Source organism: Sinocyclocheilus grahami, unplaced genomic scaffold, assembly GCF_001515645.1.
Source record: "Sinocyclocheilus grahami isolate Dianchi unplaced genomic scaffold, SAMN03320097.WGS_v1.1 scaffold300.1, whole genome shotgun sequence".
Taxonomy (NCBI): domain Eukaryota; kingdom Metazoa; phylum Chordata; class Actinopteri; order Cypriniformes; family Cyprinidae; genus Sinocyclocheilus; species Sinocyclocheilus grahami.
Window position 1 is genome coordinate 1,539,244 of NW_015505479.1, and position 15,467 is coordinate 1,554,710.

Here is a 15,467-nt window from a genome sequence, read left to right on the forward strand (position 1 = left end):
ATGTCCACATATTAATTTAATTACAGTGGCTATAGCATTTCTGTCCTAAAGAAATGGCCAAATATTAAAGATTAAGAGGACATTTGAACTAAATGGTGCTTGGTCAATATTAAACATGGATTAGATCGCACAGTAATGTGTAAAAACAATCATCAGGCCGTTGGCGCCCCCTGCAGGCCTTTACTGTAATGCGTAATGTACATTAGCTCAATTGTTTATAATACATTATGTATTTTAACAGTTTTGTTCAATAAAACCATATGATTTCTTGCTTTTGATACTTTATTTGAACTAATTATTATTGCCTTGTTGCTATTATATATGTATTTTAAGTAATTTTAAAGGCAATTGTTCACTAACATCTATTTTTATTACCACAAATAAATTAATTATAATTATAGGGCACTATGAAATCCGTTTTATTTCCATTTTCATTTTAATGGTTAAATTAAATTTTATTAATCAAAAAGCCTGTCTAATGAATTGAGTCTTACAGTTTTATCTTTACCAAATTCTGTTTTCCATTATTTTCTGGATTCCATTTTAATGGTTCCATTACATTTTAATAATCAAAAGCATCTCCAATTAATTGATTTTATTTAAGTTTTTTTTTTTTTCAGAAATACTGCACATTGAAATAAATTCTGGTAAATAATATTTCTGGGAAATACTCCTTTAAATGAAATATAGTGTAATAAAATATTCTTAAGTAAAATTTATTATTTTTTTGTGGGAAATCAATCGTTTAGATTAATCGATTAATCGATAAATTAGTTGATAGAATAATCGAAATGTAAATAGTCGTTAGTGGCAGACCTACACTCCAAATAAAGTTTAATTATAATTTATATATCAGTAAGTCTCGAGCGATATGCCAGCAAATATATAAGTAGATTTTATAAACTTAGTATGAAATAGATGTATTTTAAAAATATAGCTTTTTCTCTAGGGTTAGTTCATCCAAAAATGAAAACAATTTCATCATTTATTCACCCTCATGTTCTTCCAAACCTAGTGATCTTTAATAAAGCATCAAGAAGTACATGCAATCCAGGCATCATTTATTTTGGAGCTTTTATTAAACATTCTCAACCTCTTGTTAACATTTGTGTTTTCTTTCCTAGTCTTGGCATCTAGTTTGGTGTTTAACCTGGCTGACGGTCAGTTTAGCAGTCGTGCTGATCTGGTAGATGCTCCTGGAAGTTCTCTGGGTCGCGGGGCTCAGGTTGCAGGACTGGGTAAGAATCAGACATTTTGGGGTGGAGCAGATGGACACCGACAGGGGAATGGCAGGGGAAACACTGCTATTCATATTGAGAAAAATCAAGGTTTTTACCAAATTCATGTTGTTGTTGTTTTTTATAATAAAATAAAAATGACGGTAACGCTTAATATGAAGCCTGTATTTGTATTGCATTGTAAGTTATAGCCACAAATAGGTGTATTTATGTATTTACTGTATATATTATTTATAAGGCATTATGCGTGCATTATAATGCATTAAGAATACCCTTATGATGCATTATAAATGCAGGTTTTATCTGGTGTTATAATGCATCATATTCCAATAGGTAAGTATTATAATGTATTGCAACTGTTGTTATGATTATTAATCAGATGATACAACATATTGTAAGGTTGTTTATAAAGCATTATGCATGCATTATAATGTAGTATAAATGCAGGCTTCAGAGAAAGTGTTGTGACAAAATAACAGAAGCGCACAATAAAAGTATCCAAAATAAACTGAAAATATAAAGATAAAAGCTAATTCAAAATATTAATAAATACGGCAAAAACACTGTCACATTCAGGTTGTTATTTTTCCATTTTTTATTTCCTTTTGTTTCATTTTTCAAGCTTTCCTCTCATTTTAAAGTGTTATACGAGTACTGACGTTATGGTTTTTTAATGACTGTTCCAGGGGCCTGTTATGATGCACTTAACAATTTAATCTGGACGTGCTCCAGCGACTACATGGACCAGTGGTGTAATCCTGGGAATCAGGCCTTCCATCATGTGTGCCAGCGGCTGGGCGTCAGTCACGTCATCAGTCAGCCTAAAGGTACTGAAACTATATGCCTATGTAAACAGAATTGACTTTTGTATGGTGTAAGATTGTACAACTAAACATTTTCGACTTTTGAAACAGTACACCGTGTTGTCTTAATGTGATTAAAGTACTGCTGAATGTACTGACAAACTAAAATATGTATATGTTGTGTTTTTAAAACTATTTCTAATTACACATTTGTAACGATGAAGTTGCAATTTAGTAAATTTAAAATATATTGATTTTAAATAACACATTGCAGTTAAAATGATAATTGAGTACTTAACGTTTGCTTTAATTTGTTAGTCAAACCATCAAAATAGCACGACAAAGGATTATTAAAATGTGATCTAAAGTAAAACTTTGAATTTGACATTATTAAAAAATGTCACTTCTTAAAAGTGTACTTAAGTGTGTTAAGAAACATTCATGAAAGTCACTTAAGTAGCCTTTTATTTCATTAACATTAACAGTTTCATTGTTTTTTTTTTAAATATAATTTTAAGAGTAAGTACACTACAAGTGCACATTCAATACAATTAAGTGCACTTCTTTTTCACAAGGGCGAGCGTGTTTTAGGCCACTTGCTACACAAAGTAAAGAGTCACTTAAGTGGCCTTTTATTTCATTAACATTAACAGTTTCATTGTTTTTTTTTTAAATATAATTTTAAGAGTAAGTACACTACAAGTGCACATTCAATACAATTAAGTGCACTTCTTTTTCACAAGGGCGAGCGTGTTTTAGGCCACTTGCTACACAAAGGTTTTGTTTTTTGTTTAGATGTGCTGACATTTTGTGCAGGAATGATCTGTATCAATTTCCCTATAATATGTTTTTGACTCTTCGTGACAGAAGAGATGATAGGCACATCCAAAGTGATAAACCAGCTGCTCCATCATGTTGGCGCCATGTGCATCCATCAGCTCAACCTGCTGGCAGCCAGCAGTAATCTGCACCTGGGACCCTTCATAGGAAAGCAGCCCATGGAGGCCTGCCACTTCAGCTCCATATGTGACGTCATGGAGAAGGCCATGGTTAACGGAGACACCTGCATCATCCGCTGCATTCTGGTCGTCTTTCAGGTGGGGTTTCGCTAGAATATTATATGACTTTTAATCAATTTTGATGAAGCTGTTCAGTAGTAGTGGTAACTTTGTTAACGGAAACTATGCAGAAAAAAAATATTATAAAAATACGTTTTTTTTTTTTAATCCAGGTTGTGTTCCAGTTTTTTAATCTAAATGCAGAGCAGAACCGAGACTGTGTGAAGCGCTCTGGACTATTGCTGTGGCAGTTACTCATGGCTCCTCACGATCAGATAGAGCCGGAAATACAAAGAGAAGTGTGTCTCGCCATCAGGTGAGCCTTAAAATGAAGTCAGAAAATCCCAAAAGTCAAAGAATATCTCAATATCTGCAACAACTATAAACCATTTTTCTTTATTCTCATTAGCTCAGGTTTAAACACCTTGTACCAGAGCGAATCGGAGTTGAGCAACCTGCTCAAATTTGTTTTCACAGAGGGTGAGAATTGCAAATAGACACACACAGTACAGAAATCAAACATAATTATAAGTCAAGTCAGCATTGAACAATTTCATATTGATGAGCAACATATGCCAATAATTACTGTTTTTTTTGTTTTAATCTCTCTGTAGGGGAGAAGAACAGTGGTTTGTCTCAATTGCGTGATGTTATATTAAACAATCTTGCCAACCAGTTACAGAAGAACCGCTTTGGTAGTGAGGATGATGACCACTACAGGTAACAAGTTTCACTACTCTTCAGACGGAAAGTGCTTAGGTTAAATTTAAATCGTTCACTGTATTTTATTCTACTGCTAAAAATGTACATTCATCATCTTGGGTTGTGATCACAACCCAAGTTCTTTCCTTATCATCTCAACAAAAATGTGGTGTCATTCACCTTGATAACTGACTGTAAGGGCCCTATTTAAATTATCTAAGTGCATGGTCTAAAGCGCAAGGCGCAGGTGCACTTAGGGTGTGTCCAGATCCACTTTTGCTAGTTTAACGATGGGAAAAACAGTCGTGGTTTAAAAGGGTTGTCCCTATTCTCTGGGTGTGATTTGGGCATAACGTGCAATTAATCAATCAGAGTCTCGTCTCCCATTCCCTTTAAGAACCAGTTGCGCTCGTGCCATGGCGAATTCGCTATTTACATGGCGGAATTTGCAAGCGCAAAGACAGAACGCGTCTCCGGAGATGAAACATGCATATCTGACACATGCAATGACTATCCATTATGACATGTAGGCATTTTTATATTTATGTAGCCTACACAATAATAATCTTTTACATTGCAATCCTTTAATTTTTAATATTTGGCACGTTTGTGTGCTGCTGTGCGTCCCTGTGTGTGTAATAAGCAGAGCGCATTGTGGACCCGCCTATAGGCGCATATTACTAACACGCACTTTAAATAAAAAAAATACTGCGCCGTTGACTTTAGACCAGGTTTTAGTTGGTCAATGGCGCAGTCTATTTCAGATGCCTCAAAATAGCAATGCGACTGAACACGCCTCGTTTTCAGATCAGCATGCCCATGAGTGAACAGATGGGCGCAAATGCATTTGCTATTTAAACAACGTGCCACAGGACGTGAAAATGATAACTGCATCAGGCTGAAGCTAGCAAAAAACACTTGTATGAGTGTATGATAGGGCCTGTGGTTGTAGATGATTCTGTGGTTAATGTCTGTCATGTGCAAGCACTTTCTCCCACCTTCCCCTGCAGGCTGAAAGATGAACTGTTGCAGTGTATCTTGAAGACCGTAGTGCGTGAGTCATGTCTGCTCATCACCAAATGTCAAACCGTTTCCAAGGAAGACCTTCAGAAGCTTCTCTCCACTGTACCTGTATGTGACTTCCACATAAATACATTTAAGAATTACAAAAAGTGTTCATTTTGATTTTATTGAACTTTTAAGTGAACTGAATTAATGTTAAAAGATGCAGTTCTACAAGCTATTAGCTTTCATAACCCTTGTGAAAAAGATGTGCACTTTAGCATAGTTTAAAAAAAAGAGTACTGTTACTGAAATAATATACTTAAAAATACATGCATGAACTGAAGGTAATGTTTATTTAATTAATAATTTAATAATTTAATTCCATGTTATGTGCAATTAGATGAAAATATTTTGTAAAATTACATTAAATGCAGTTAGCTGAACATTAGAGTGTTTTTTTGACCCACTTAACCCTTTATGTAGGACTTAAGTAGTACATCTTTATATGTAATTTCATAATTACTTCTATTGTCTTTGAAATATGGTTAAAGTACTGTTGAATGTACTGACAAGGATTATTGTTAAACTAAAATATACTTTAATGTCATTTCTATTAAAACTTGTATGTCAGTTGTAATTTAATTAATTTAAAATGTATAAACTTTAAATGTAAAATTTAATAATACACTACAGTTTAGGGATGTTCATTTCGGTTATTTTTCCTAACCGACAACCGACGCTCGTTAACCGATTATTAACCGTTAACCGACAAGATTATTTCAAACTAGAACTGAATTAAATTAGAAAGGATACGTGACTTTGACCCGTTAAAAAATACTAACATTTGTTTCCCGGGGATTAATTTTAGGCTACATGCGCAAAAAGCAGCAAACAACAGAACATGAGGATTCACATGGTCTTCATTTCAACATCACGCACCTGCAGCGCTTCTGCGAGCGGAGAAAAACATAATAAAGCTAAGCTATATATATAACGATAAATGGGCCTATACGAGAAATATGTTTTTACTTAAATAATAAATTAAGAAAACGAAAGAAAAACAAGTAGCCTAGTATTCAGAGTTTCGGTTCATTGTTGTGCTGCGCGAAAGGAAACCAAGACGGCAGAAAGCGGCATCCTATTTTTCTTATAGGCCTATTTTATAAAAGCACAAAGATTTGTTTTTATTGTGAATGTAGACAAAGGCAAACCTTTTACAATTCTGATTATTTTTGTGACTAAAAGGAGTAGTTGCTTCTGTTAGAAGGAACAAATTCAAGTGAATGCGCCAGCGCTGCATGCACACACATAGTTAAGCATTGCTACCTTGACAATGCAGCCTGTTCATTATCATAATAAAATACAGTCAGTCAAACATATGGAGAAAACACACACTGCTCAGTTTAAATATTTAGTCAAATCTGTGCCGTTAAGCGTTATCACGTACCGCAGTGATGTTATGCAAAACATGTTGTTTTACGTGGATGTTTGAACGCCAGTGAAGCCTAGGCTACATAATAAATAATATTTTGGCATTCAAATATATCGCGAATACAGAAACATTTGATTTTGTGTCGAATGAGAGACGCAACGTTGGTTTCAGTTTCGTTTTAGCCTATATGAATTTGTTTTGTCTTGTCGTTTAGCTATAGCTTCTTATATTTTTAATTCTTGTTCTTTTCTAAATACTGTTAATTGAAAGGCTTTGTTGTGGAGTGAGGGGAGCTAAAATAGCCTTGCTATGTTTACAGTGTTTATTATAATGTTTGTAAACATTTCGCGTCGGCATTAGGCCTATTTCTGAATTAAATAATAAAATGCGACTTAGACACGACTTATGTTTTTTTCCCTCTAAAAAAACGATTTTTTTTATCGTAGCATATTTCAACCATGCAGCAAATCTTTTTAAATATTTTGATAAATTACTAAAAATAAATATTCATTCAGTAAAGTATTCATGTACTTTACATGTGCTTTAGTATGTTAGTACATCAAAATAAGTGCACTTCTTTAAAGCACAACAAAGGATTATTAAAATGATGTAAAATTTACTTTAAATCTTTGCATTTGACATTATTACCAAGGTCACTTAAGAACAACTATGAAAGTCTCTCTTTAAGCCACTTAAGTGGCCTTTATGTCATTAATATATTATCTACAAGTACAGGTTTTTTTTTTTTTTTTTAAATATGCTTTTAGGATTTGAAGTACACTACAAGTGCACATTCAGTACAGTTAAGTGCACCTCTTTTTCACAAGGGAAAACACATCCATAATTTGAAATAAATTGTCTGTATGAATGCATACAGTTTGCTGTGTCTGATTAACTGACAGCACTTCCACATTAACAGGCAGCGTCACCAAGCTTGCGTTATTTAATGGCTGTGCAGAACCATTTGCTCAGCAACACCATCCTGCTCCACCCGGATGACATTGATGATAGTGACAGCTCCCTACAAGGGGAAACAATGAAGGTACAGGTAAACATCCCCTTTAAAAACCCTACGGTCTCTCGGATTGGTTAGTGTGGACTGCCGGCGGCTCCATCCAGGAAAGGGGGAACATACAGGAATTCATTGCATTGGTATTAAATCGGTTCATTATAGTGTGGTCTGTACTGTAGTGTGTACCAGATATTCAGCTTTAAGTAAAAGTTTGTCATTGCAGCATGTGTGTGTGTGTGTGTGTGTGTGTGTGTGTGTGCATGCATGTTTCCCCAAAAAGTTGAGTTTTTCACGAAGTAATTAAATATATTTAATTTCTATTTTATTTATTATTTGGCAAATTGTTATGTAGCGTTATTTAATGGCTGTGCAGAACCATTTGCTCAGCAACACCATCCTGCTCCACCCGGATGACATTGATGATAGTGACAGCTCCCTACAAGGGGAAACAATGAAGGTACAGGTAAACATCCCCTTTAAAAACCCTACGGTCTCTCGGATTGGTTAGTGTGGACTGCCGGCGGCTCCATCCAGGAAAGGGGGAACATACAGGAATTCATTGCATTGGTATTAAATCGGTTCATTATAGTGTGGTCTGTACTGTAGTGTGTACCAGATATTCAGCTTTAAGTAAAAGTTTGGCATTGCAGCATGTGTGTGTGTGTGTGTGTGTGCATGCATGTTTCTCACGAAGAGTTTTTCACGAAGTAATTAAATATATTTAATGTCTATTTTATTTATTATTTGGCAAATTGTTATGTAATAAGCACTGGTAATGTAGGTTTCTTTAGTAGGATAGGAAGTTAACTTTTTGATGTGGGTTAACACTTTGTTTTTTTCTCATTAACACATATTAGCAGTGTTCTAAAACCTAGTGAGCTGCATTGCTGTCTACATAGACAGCTGCCTTCTAAGGCACTAAGATTTAAAACAGAGCCATTGTACTTTTCCTTCCCTTGTAAACAAGCTTAATTACTGTTTGTGCACTTGTAGTGTACTACAAATCTTAAGAGTGTATTTTAAGAAAACATACTTGCAGATAATATAAGATTAATGAAATAAAAGGACACTTAACAGAATTGTTCATGACTTAAAACACTCAAGTACACGTTAGAAGTGCAATTTGTAATAATATCAAATTAAAAGTTTTACTTAAAAGTATGTTTTAAATAATTATGTTTTAATCTTTTGTCATGCATTGAAGAAGTACACTTATTTTGATGTGTTGACTAACAAATCACGTGAAAAGTACAGGAGTATAATTTTGACTGTTGTGTGTTGTTCTATATTACATTTAAGTTAATATATTTTAAATGCACTGATTTGCATCTTCATCATTGCAAATGTTTAACTGCAAATATATTTAAGTACACTTTAGCCATATTTTAAAAATAGAAGTAATTATGAAATTACATATATAATTAAGTCCTAATTAATTGGGTCAAAAAGCACTATAATGTTTAGATAATTGCATTTAATATCAATTTAAACTATAATACATTTTCATCGTATTGCACTTAATTTTCAATTAAGTGTGAAAACATTACATTAACCCCTGGTTTCACAGACGAGGCTTAAGCCTAGTCCCACACTAAACTAAGTCTGAGCTGCTTCAACTGAAAGAAACTCGCACTGACTGATCTTAAAATATATCAATGCCTTTGTTTTGTCTCGAGGGACACCAGTAATGTTTTTTGTAAGGCACATTTATACAAATTACTTAAATGTCCTAATTGAACTATGGCCTAATCCTGGTTTAGTCTAAGCCCTGTCTGTGAAACCAGGCCTAGGTGTATTCTTTTAAAGTATATTGTTTCTATACTAAGTACTCTTTGTTTTGTTTTTAAAGTATGCTAGAGTGTACTTGAGTTCTGTAGCAGCTGTAGATGTTCTCTGAGAAATGTGTGTGTTGAATGAACGTGTTCCCGTCAGGAGCTGCAGACCAGCATCCTATCACTTGCCTCTAAGATCCTGGTTGGATGTGACGAGGTTCTGGAGACGCTTCAGCAAGTCACCAGCTCCCTCATCAACAGCAGCATCAGCGATCGAGAGGCCAGGTGCATTCAGATATCAGCAAAACACTTCTTTGGTGATGCTTTATTTGTATTTGTACTAGGGCTGTCAGTTTACGCGTGAACTTAATTAATTAGTTATGAAAAAAATAATGTGATTAAAATATTTTAATGCAGTTAACACACTGGCCTCACCCCCAGACCTGTGCGTCATCTTACATTTCATACAGTAGACTGTTGACAATTGTGACCACAAGAGCAGTATTAAGTAGCACGGGTATATTTGTAGCAATAGCCAAAAATACATTGTATGGGTCAAAATTATAGATGTTTCTTTTATGCCAAAAATCATTAGGATATTAAGTAAAGATCATGTTCCATGAAGATATTTTGTAAATGTCCTACCGTAAATATATCAAAACTTAATTTTTGATCAGTAATATGCATTGCTAAGAACTTAATTTGGACAACTTTAAAGATGATTTTCTCAATATTTGGAATTTATTTTTTTTGCACCCTCAGATTCCAAATTTTAAATAGTTGTATCTCGGCCAAATATTGTCCGATCCTAACAAACCATACATCAATGGAAAGATTATTTATTCAGCTCTCAGATGATGTATACATCTCAATTTCAAAAAATTTAATTGACACTTAAGTTTTGTGGTCCAGTGTCACAAATATGATGCAGGGCAACAGCTCCTTAAATGCAGTTATGCCCTAAAATTCAAGATATGGGGCAAAAATGCTCCTGTATGAGTTTTGTCTCGTATTTATATTATATCATAAGCAATATCACACGAGTGCCGTTTATGCCTGAATACCACGAGTGCAAATGTGATTTTATACAACAGTTCCGTAAATAGGAAGTTAATATTGTGTTATATTTTAAACACAATATTGTCTGTTTTTGCTCAGTTTTGCCAACAAAAATATTACCTATAAAGCCACAGCAGAACTGTTGTGCGTCTCCGAGGAAGACAGCGGTGTTTAGTTTTTGAATGAATCCGCGTTTTGAACGAATCGAGTGAATCAATGATTCAAATGCCCAGAGAGCCGTTTACTTCATTCCTGAATGAATCAGATGTTTGAACAAATTGAATGAATGACTCGTAAAGACATTTACCGCCACCTGCTGGCTGTATTAGTTTAAAAAGGGAGAAACTATTTAAAGAGAGAGTTCACCCAAAAAAATTAAGTATGTCGTCATTTACTCAAACCTGAATGACTTGGGCTTCTTTCTTTTGTGGAACATAAAAAAAGGTATTTTGAAGACTGTTGGTACCAAAGCTGTTTTGGTGATCAACGACTTCCATTGCATGAATTAAACATTTTTTTCTCAGGTTATCTTTTTACATTCCATAGTTTATGTTAGGCCATTGTAGCCTAAATGTTTATGTGTAATCAATTTGATGTTGAATCAAATGAAATAGCCTATTTCTTTCTAAAGCTACTATTTGTAATGTCTACTTAATACTTTCTCATTTAACACAAAAATAGCTTTAAATAATCTTTTCGGGGTATTTTCACAGCCAAATGTAATTTGCGATTAATTCGATTAATTAATCGACACCATGTAATTAATTAGTTTACAAATTTTAACTGACAGGCCTAGTTTGTACTGAAGCACTTTCCTTTACTTATCATCTTCTCGACACTCTGTTTTTTTTTTAATGTCAAGACTGAGAGGACTTGAACAGGTGACGAAGGCCACGATGTTGGGTCACTTGTTGCCGGTCCTGTTGACGTCGCTGATGCACCCAAACCTACAAACCCTCACGCTCGCTGACGCTCTCATGCCACAGCTGGTCCAGCTGGTCCTCTATACTAGTCAGGTGTGTGATTTATAATAGAATATACTACAATAATCGAGTTAAAAAATATGGATGGTAAGGACAGGTGATATACAGTGTATAAAAATGCATTTCTCTCAGTATTTTTCATCCTTTGGACACTATTTGCTATACATAGTATCTCAATGTTTACGTTTTTGCCTTCAAATGGCTTTAAAGTACATATTATAAAAAAAAAAAAATTAGGCCTGCCCTCAACTATAGATTGTTCTGGTCTACTAGTAGTCATTAATTTGAAACATTAGTCGACATTTATTAATAAACAATTAAAAAAATAATAATGACCCTTTAATTGCCTTCAGAGCCTAATAAGCACTCAAGCGCACACATAAAGCTTGCTACAGCGCACCGGCAGAAGTAATGATTATGAATGTGTCAAGGAAAAACAGTAAGGAGGCTGCATTAACATTTGAATAATTCATTGATAAACTAGTGTGCTTTTTGTTTTCAGTTTAAAGAGATGAAGTCGGCGACACCGACTCGTCATCTCCGCAGTAGTGATGCGCCTGTATGCAAGTTTCATACGGATTACATATTCAGCAAGTCACCAGCTCCCTCATCAACAGCAGCATCAGCGATCGAGAGGCCAGGTGCATTCAGATATCAGCAAAACACTTCTTTGGTGATGCTTTATTTGTATTTGTACTAGGGCTGTCAGTTTACGCGTGAACTTAATTAATTAGTTATGAAAAAAATAATGTGATTAAAATATTTTAATGCAGTTAACACACTGGCCTCACCCCCAGACCTGTGCGTCATCTTACATTTCATACAGTAGACTGTTGACAATTGTGACCACAAGAGCAGTATTAAGTAGCACGGGTATATTTGTAGCAATAGCCAAAAATACATTGTATGGGTCAAAATTATAGATGTTTCTTTTATGCCAAAAATCATTAGGATATTAAGTAAAGATCATGTTCCATGAAGATATTTTGTAAATGTCCTACCGTAAATATATCAAAACTTAATTTTTGATCAGTAATATGCATTGCTAAGAACTTAATTTGGACAACTTTAAAGATGATTTTCTCAATATTTGGAATTTATTTTTTTTGCACCCTCAGATTCCAAATTTTAAATAGTTGTATCTCGGCCAAATATTGTCCGATCCTAACAAACCATACATCAATGGAAAGCTTATTTATTCAGCTTTCAGATGATGTATACATCTCAATTTCAAAAAATTTAATTGACACTTAAGTTTTGTGGTCCAGTGTCACAAATATGATGCAGGGCAACAGCTCCTTAAATGCAGTTATGCCCTAAAATTCAAGATATGGGGCAAAAATGCTCCTGTATGAGTTTTGTCTCGTATTTATATTATATCATAAGCAATATCACACGAGTGCCGTTTATGCCTGAATACCACGAGTGCAAATGTGATTTTATACAACAGTTCCGTAAATAGGAAGTTAATATTGTGTTATATTTTAAACACAATATTGTCTGTTTTTGCTCAGTTTTGCCAACAAAAATATTACCTATAAAGCCACAGCAGAACTGTTGTGCGTCTCCGAGGAAGACAGCGGTGTTTAGTTTTTGAATGAATCCGCGTTTTGAACGAATCGAGTGAATCAATGATTCAAATGCCCAGAGAGCCGTTTACTTCATTCCTGAATGAATCAGATGTTTGAACAAATTGAATGAATGACTCGTAAAGACATTTACCGCCACCTGCTGGCTGTATTAGTTTAAAAAGGGAGAAACTATTTAAAGAGAGAGTTCACCCAAAAAAATTAAGTATGTCGTCATTTACTCAAACCTGAATGACTTGGGCTTCTTTCTTTTGTGGAACATAAAAAAAGGTATTTTGAAGACTGTTGGTACCAAAGCTGTTTTGGTGATCAACGACTTCCATTGCATGAATTAAACATTTTTTTCTCAGGTTATCTTTTTACATTCCATAGTTTATGTTAGGCCATTGTAGCCTAAATGTTTATGTGTAATCAATTTGATGTTGAATCAAATGAAATAGCCTATTTCTTTCTAAAGCTACTATTTGTAATGTCTACTTAATACTTTCTCATTTAACACAAAAATAGCTTTAAATAATCTTTTCGGGGTATTTTCACAGCCAAATGTAATTTGCGATTAATTCGATTAATTAATCGACACCATGTAATTAATTAGTTTACAAATTTTAACTGACAGGCCTAGTTTGTACTGAAGCACTTTCCTTTACTTATCATCTTCTCGACACTCTGTTTTTTTTTTAATGTCAAGACTGAGAGGACTTGAACAGGTGACGAAGGCCACGATGTTGGGTCACTTGTTGCCGGTCCTGTTGACGTCGCTGATGCACCCAAACCTACAAACCCTCACGCTCGCTGACGCTCTCATGCCACAGCTGGTCCAGCTGGTCCTCTATACTAGTCAGGTGTGTGATTTATAATAGAATATACTACAATAATCGAGTTAAAAAATATGGATGGTAAGGACAGGTGATATACAGTGTATAAAAATGCATTTCTCTCAGTATTTTTCATCCTTTGGACACTATTTGCTATACATAGTATCTCAATGTTTACGTTTTTGCCTTCAAATGGCTTTAAAGTACATATTATAAAAAAAAAAAAATTAGGCCTGCCCTCAACTATAGATTGTTCTGGTCTACTAGTAGTCATTAATTTGAAACATTAGTCGACATTTATTAATAAACAATTAAAAAAATAATAATGACCCTTTAATTGCCTTCAGAGCCTAATAAGCACTCAAGCGCACACATAAAGCTTGCTACAGCGCACCGGCAGAAGTAATGATTATGAATGTGTCAAGGAAAAACAGTAAGGAGGCTGCATTAACATTTGAATAATTCATTGATAAACTAGTGTGCTTTTTGTTTTCAGTTTAAAGAGATGAAGTCGGCGACACCGACTCGTCATCTCCGCAGTAGTGATGCGCCTGTATGCAAGTTTCATACGGATTACGTAATCTGAGAATATTTGTTTTCCATTTGAATTGGTTCATTTGAAAGTAAACATTTCACATCTCTATAGATATATTTTTCATGTCTGTAATGTAAGCTTACGCGGAGTTTCGCGCTGAAGTTCACAGAGACCGAGACGGCAGAAAATGCATTCTGTTTACTTGTACCATTATTTTACAAAAGCACAATGTTTTGTTGTTATTGTGAGTGCACACAAATAAACGTAGAGTTTACATATTCGAAAGATGTATTACTCTTGTCTGTATGAGCAAAAATGAGGGAGTATTTTAAGAGCAAGTGAGCGCACCGGCGCCTCCATCTGTCCTGCAGTGATCACTACTGTACATCTTCCACACACTGAGTAGCGCACATTTTTTAGGTTAACATTTGATTGAGCGGCCATGTAAAGTTGCTAATACTTACATATTTCAGATGATAAGCCATATTTGAGGACGATGAATGATAGTCAAGCATTTGTATGTCCTGCCCGATGTACTACCACATAATGCTTAATGTAAACATCTGTTCATTAAGTCTTTTGCTTACTCTATTTTGATATGTATTGCTTTAAATTTTTCTACCTTAATTCTAGAGGTTGACCGATGTATCGGTTTTGCCGATTAATCGGCACCGATAGTTGATTGTTGGAACTATCGTTATCGGCAAAAATCCATGTTGATAGTTTTTCCAGTTTCCGTTTTTTTCCCATTGCATCTGTTGCTGGAGCGGCTGAGAATGGTCCGCTGCCATTATACAGTGCGAGAGCGGCCTCTAGAGGCGTACCCTAGGCTGTAACATTGTGTATTGTGCATTTTTCAGCAAAACATTTGTTTTTCTGTGGCTCTAATAAAGTATGCTTCATTTATTGAGCTATAGGCCTATGTACATCGCAATTTTTCTTTCTGTTGGCTCTGTTTTTTCTACACCGAACTGCAGACTCATCTATGCCGCATTGTTCATTCTTGAAGTGAACTTTTGTCCATTTGGTGGTTAAATAAACAGTTTTAGACTGTTTTCTTTAAGCATGACTGTTGATATGAAATGGTAACACTTTGTTTACAATAAGAGTGCATTTGTAAACATTAACATTAATGAAAGCTCTATAAGTATTGTTCCTAATTAGAGTTTGTTCATTTCAACATTTAGGCTACTATTACATTTTTAAAATTGTTTATTTTGTTAACATTAGTTAATAATGAACGTTAATGATCAATTTAATAATTCATATTAATATTTGATTCATTTAAAAATTATGGTTCTTTTTTTTTAAATAGTAAAGCACTATTTTAGTTTTAGTTCAGAATGTATTTTTAAAACTATCGGTTGATTTATCGGTATCGGCCAGTGTGGACCAACCTAGCTATCGGTATCGGTAAAATCCACTATCGGTTGACCTCTACTTATTTAATTTTTCTAGATTTAT

General features: G+C 34.5%; 1 protein-coding gene across 1 annotated transcript in view; it reads left to right on the top strand.

Moving 5' to 3' along the window:
- Positions 1–11,112, top strand: part of LOC107601157 (probable E3 ubiquitin-protein ligase HECTD4) — a 14,606-nt gene extending 3,494 nt beyond the window's left edge. The window contains exons 3-12 of the mRNA XM_016293214.1: positions 1,125–1,238; positions 1,925–2,065; positions 2,909–3,138; positions 3,273–3,415; positions 3,509–3,579; positions 3,714–3,819; positions 4,812–4,932; positions 7,158–7,280; positions 9,183–9,307; positions 10,944–11,112. Coding sequence (XP_016148700.1) covers positions 1,125–1,238; positions 1,925–2,065; positions 2,909–3,138; positions 3,273–3,415; positions 3,509–3,579; positions 3,714–3,819; positions 4,812–4,932; positions 7,158–7,280; positions 9,183–9,307; positions 10,944–11,112 — 1,343 coding nt within the window. The remainder of the gene's footprint in view (positions 1–1,124; positions 1,239–1,924; positions 2,066–2,908; positions 3,139–3,272; positions 3,416–3,508; positions 3,580–3,713; positions 3,820–4,811; positions 4,933–7,157; positions 7,281–9,182; positions 9,308–10,943) is intronic.
- The last annotated feature ends 4,355 nt before the right edge of the window (positions 11,113–15,467 follow it).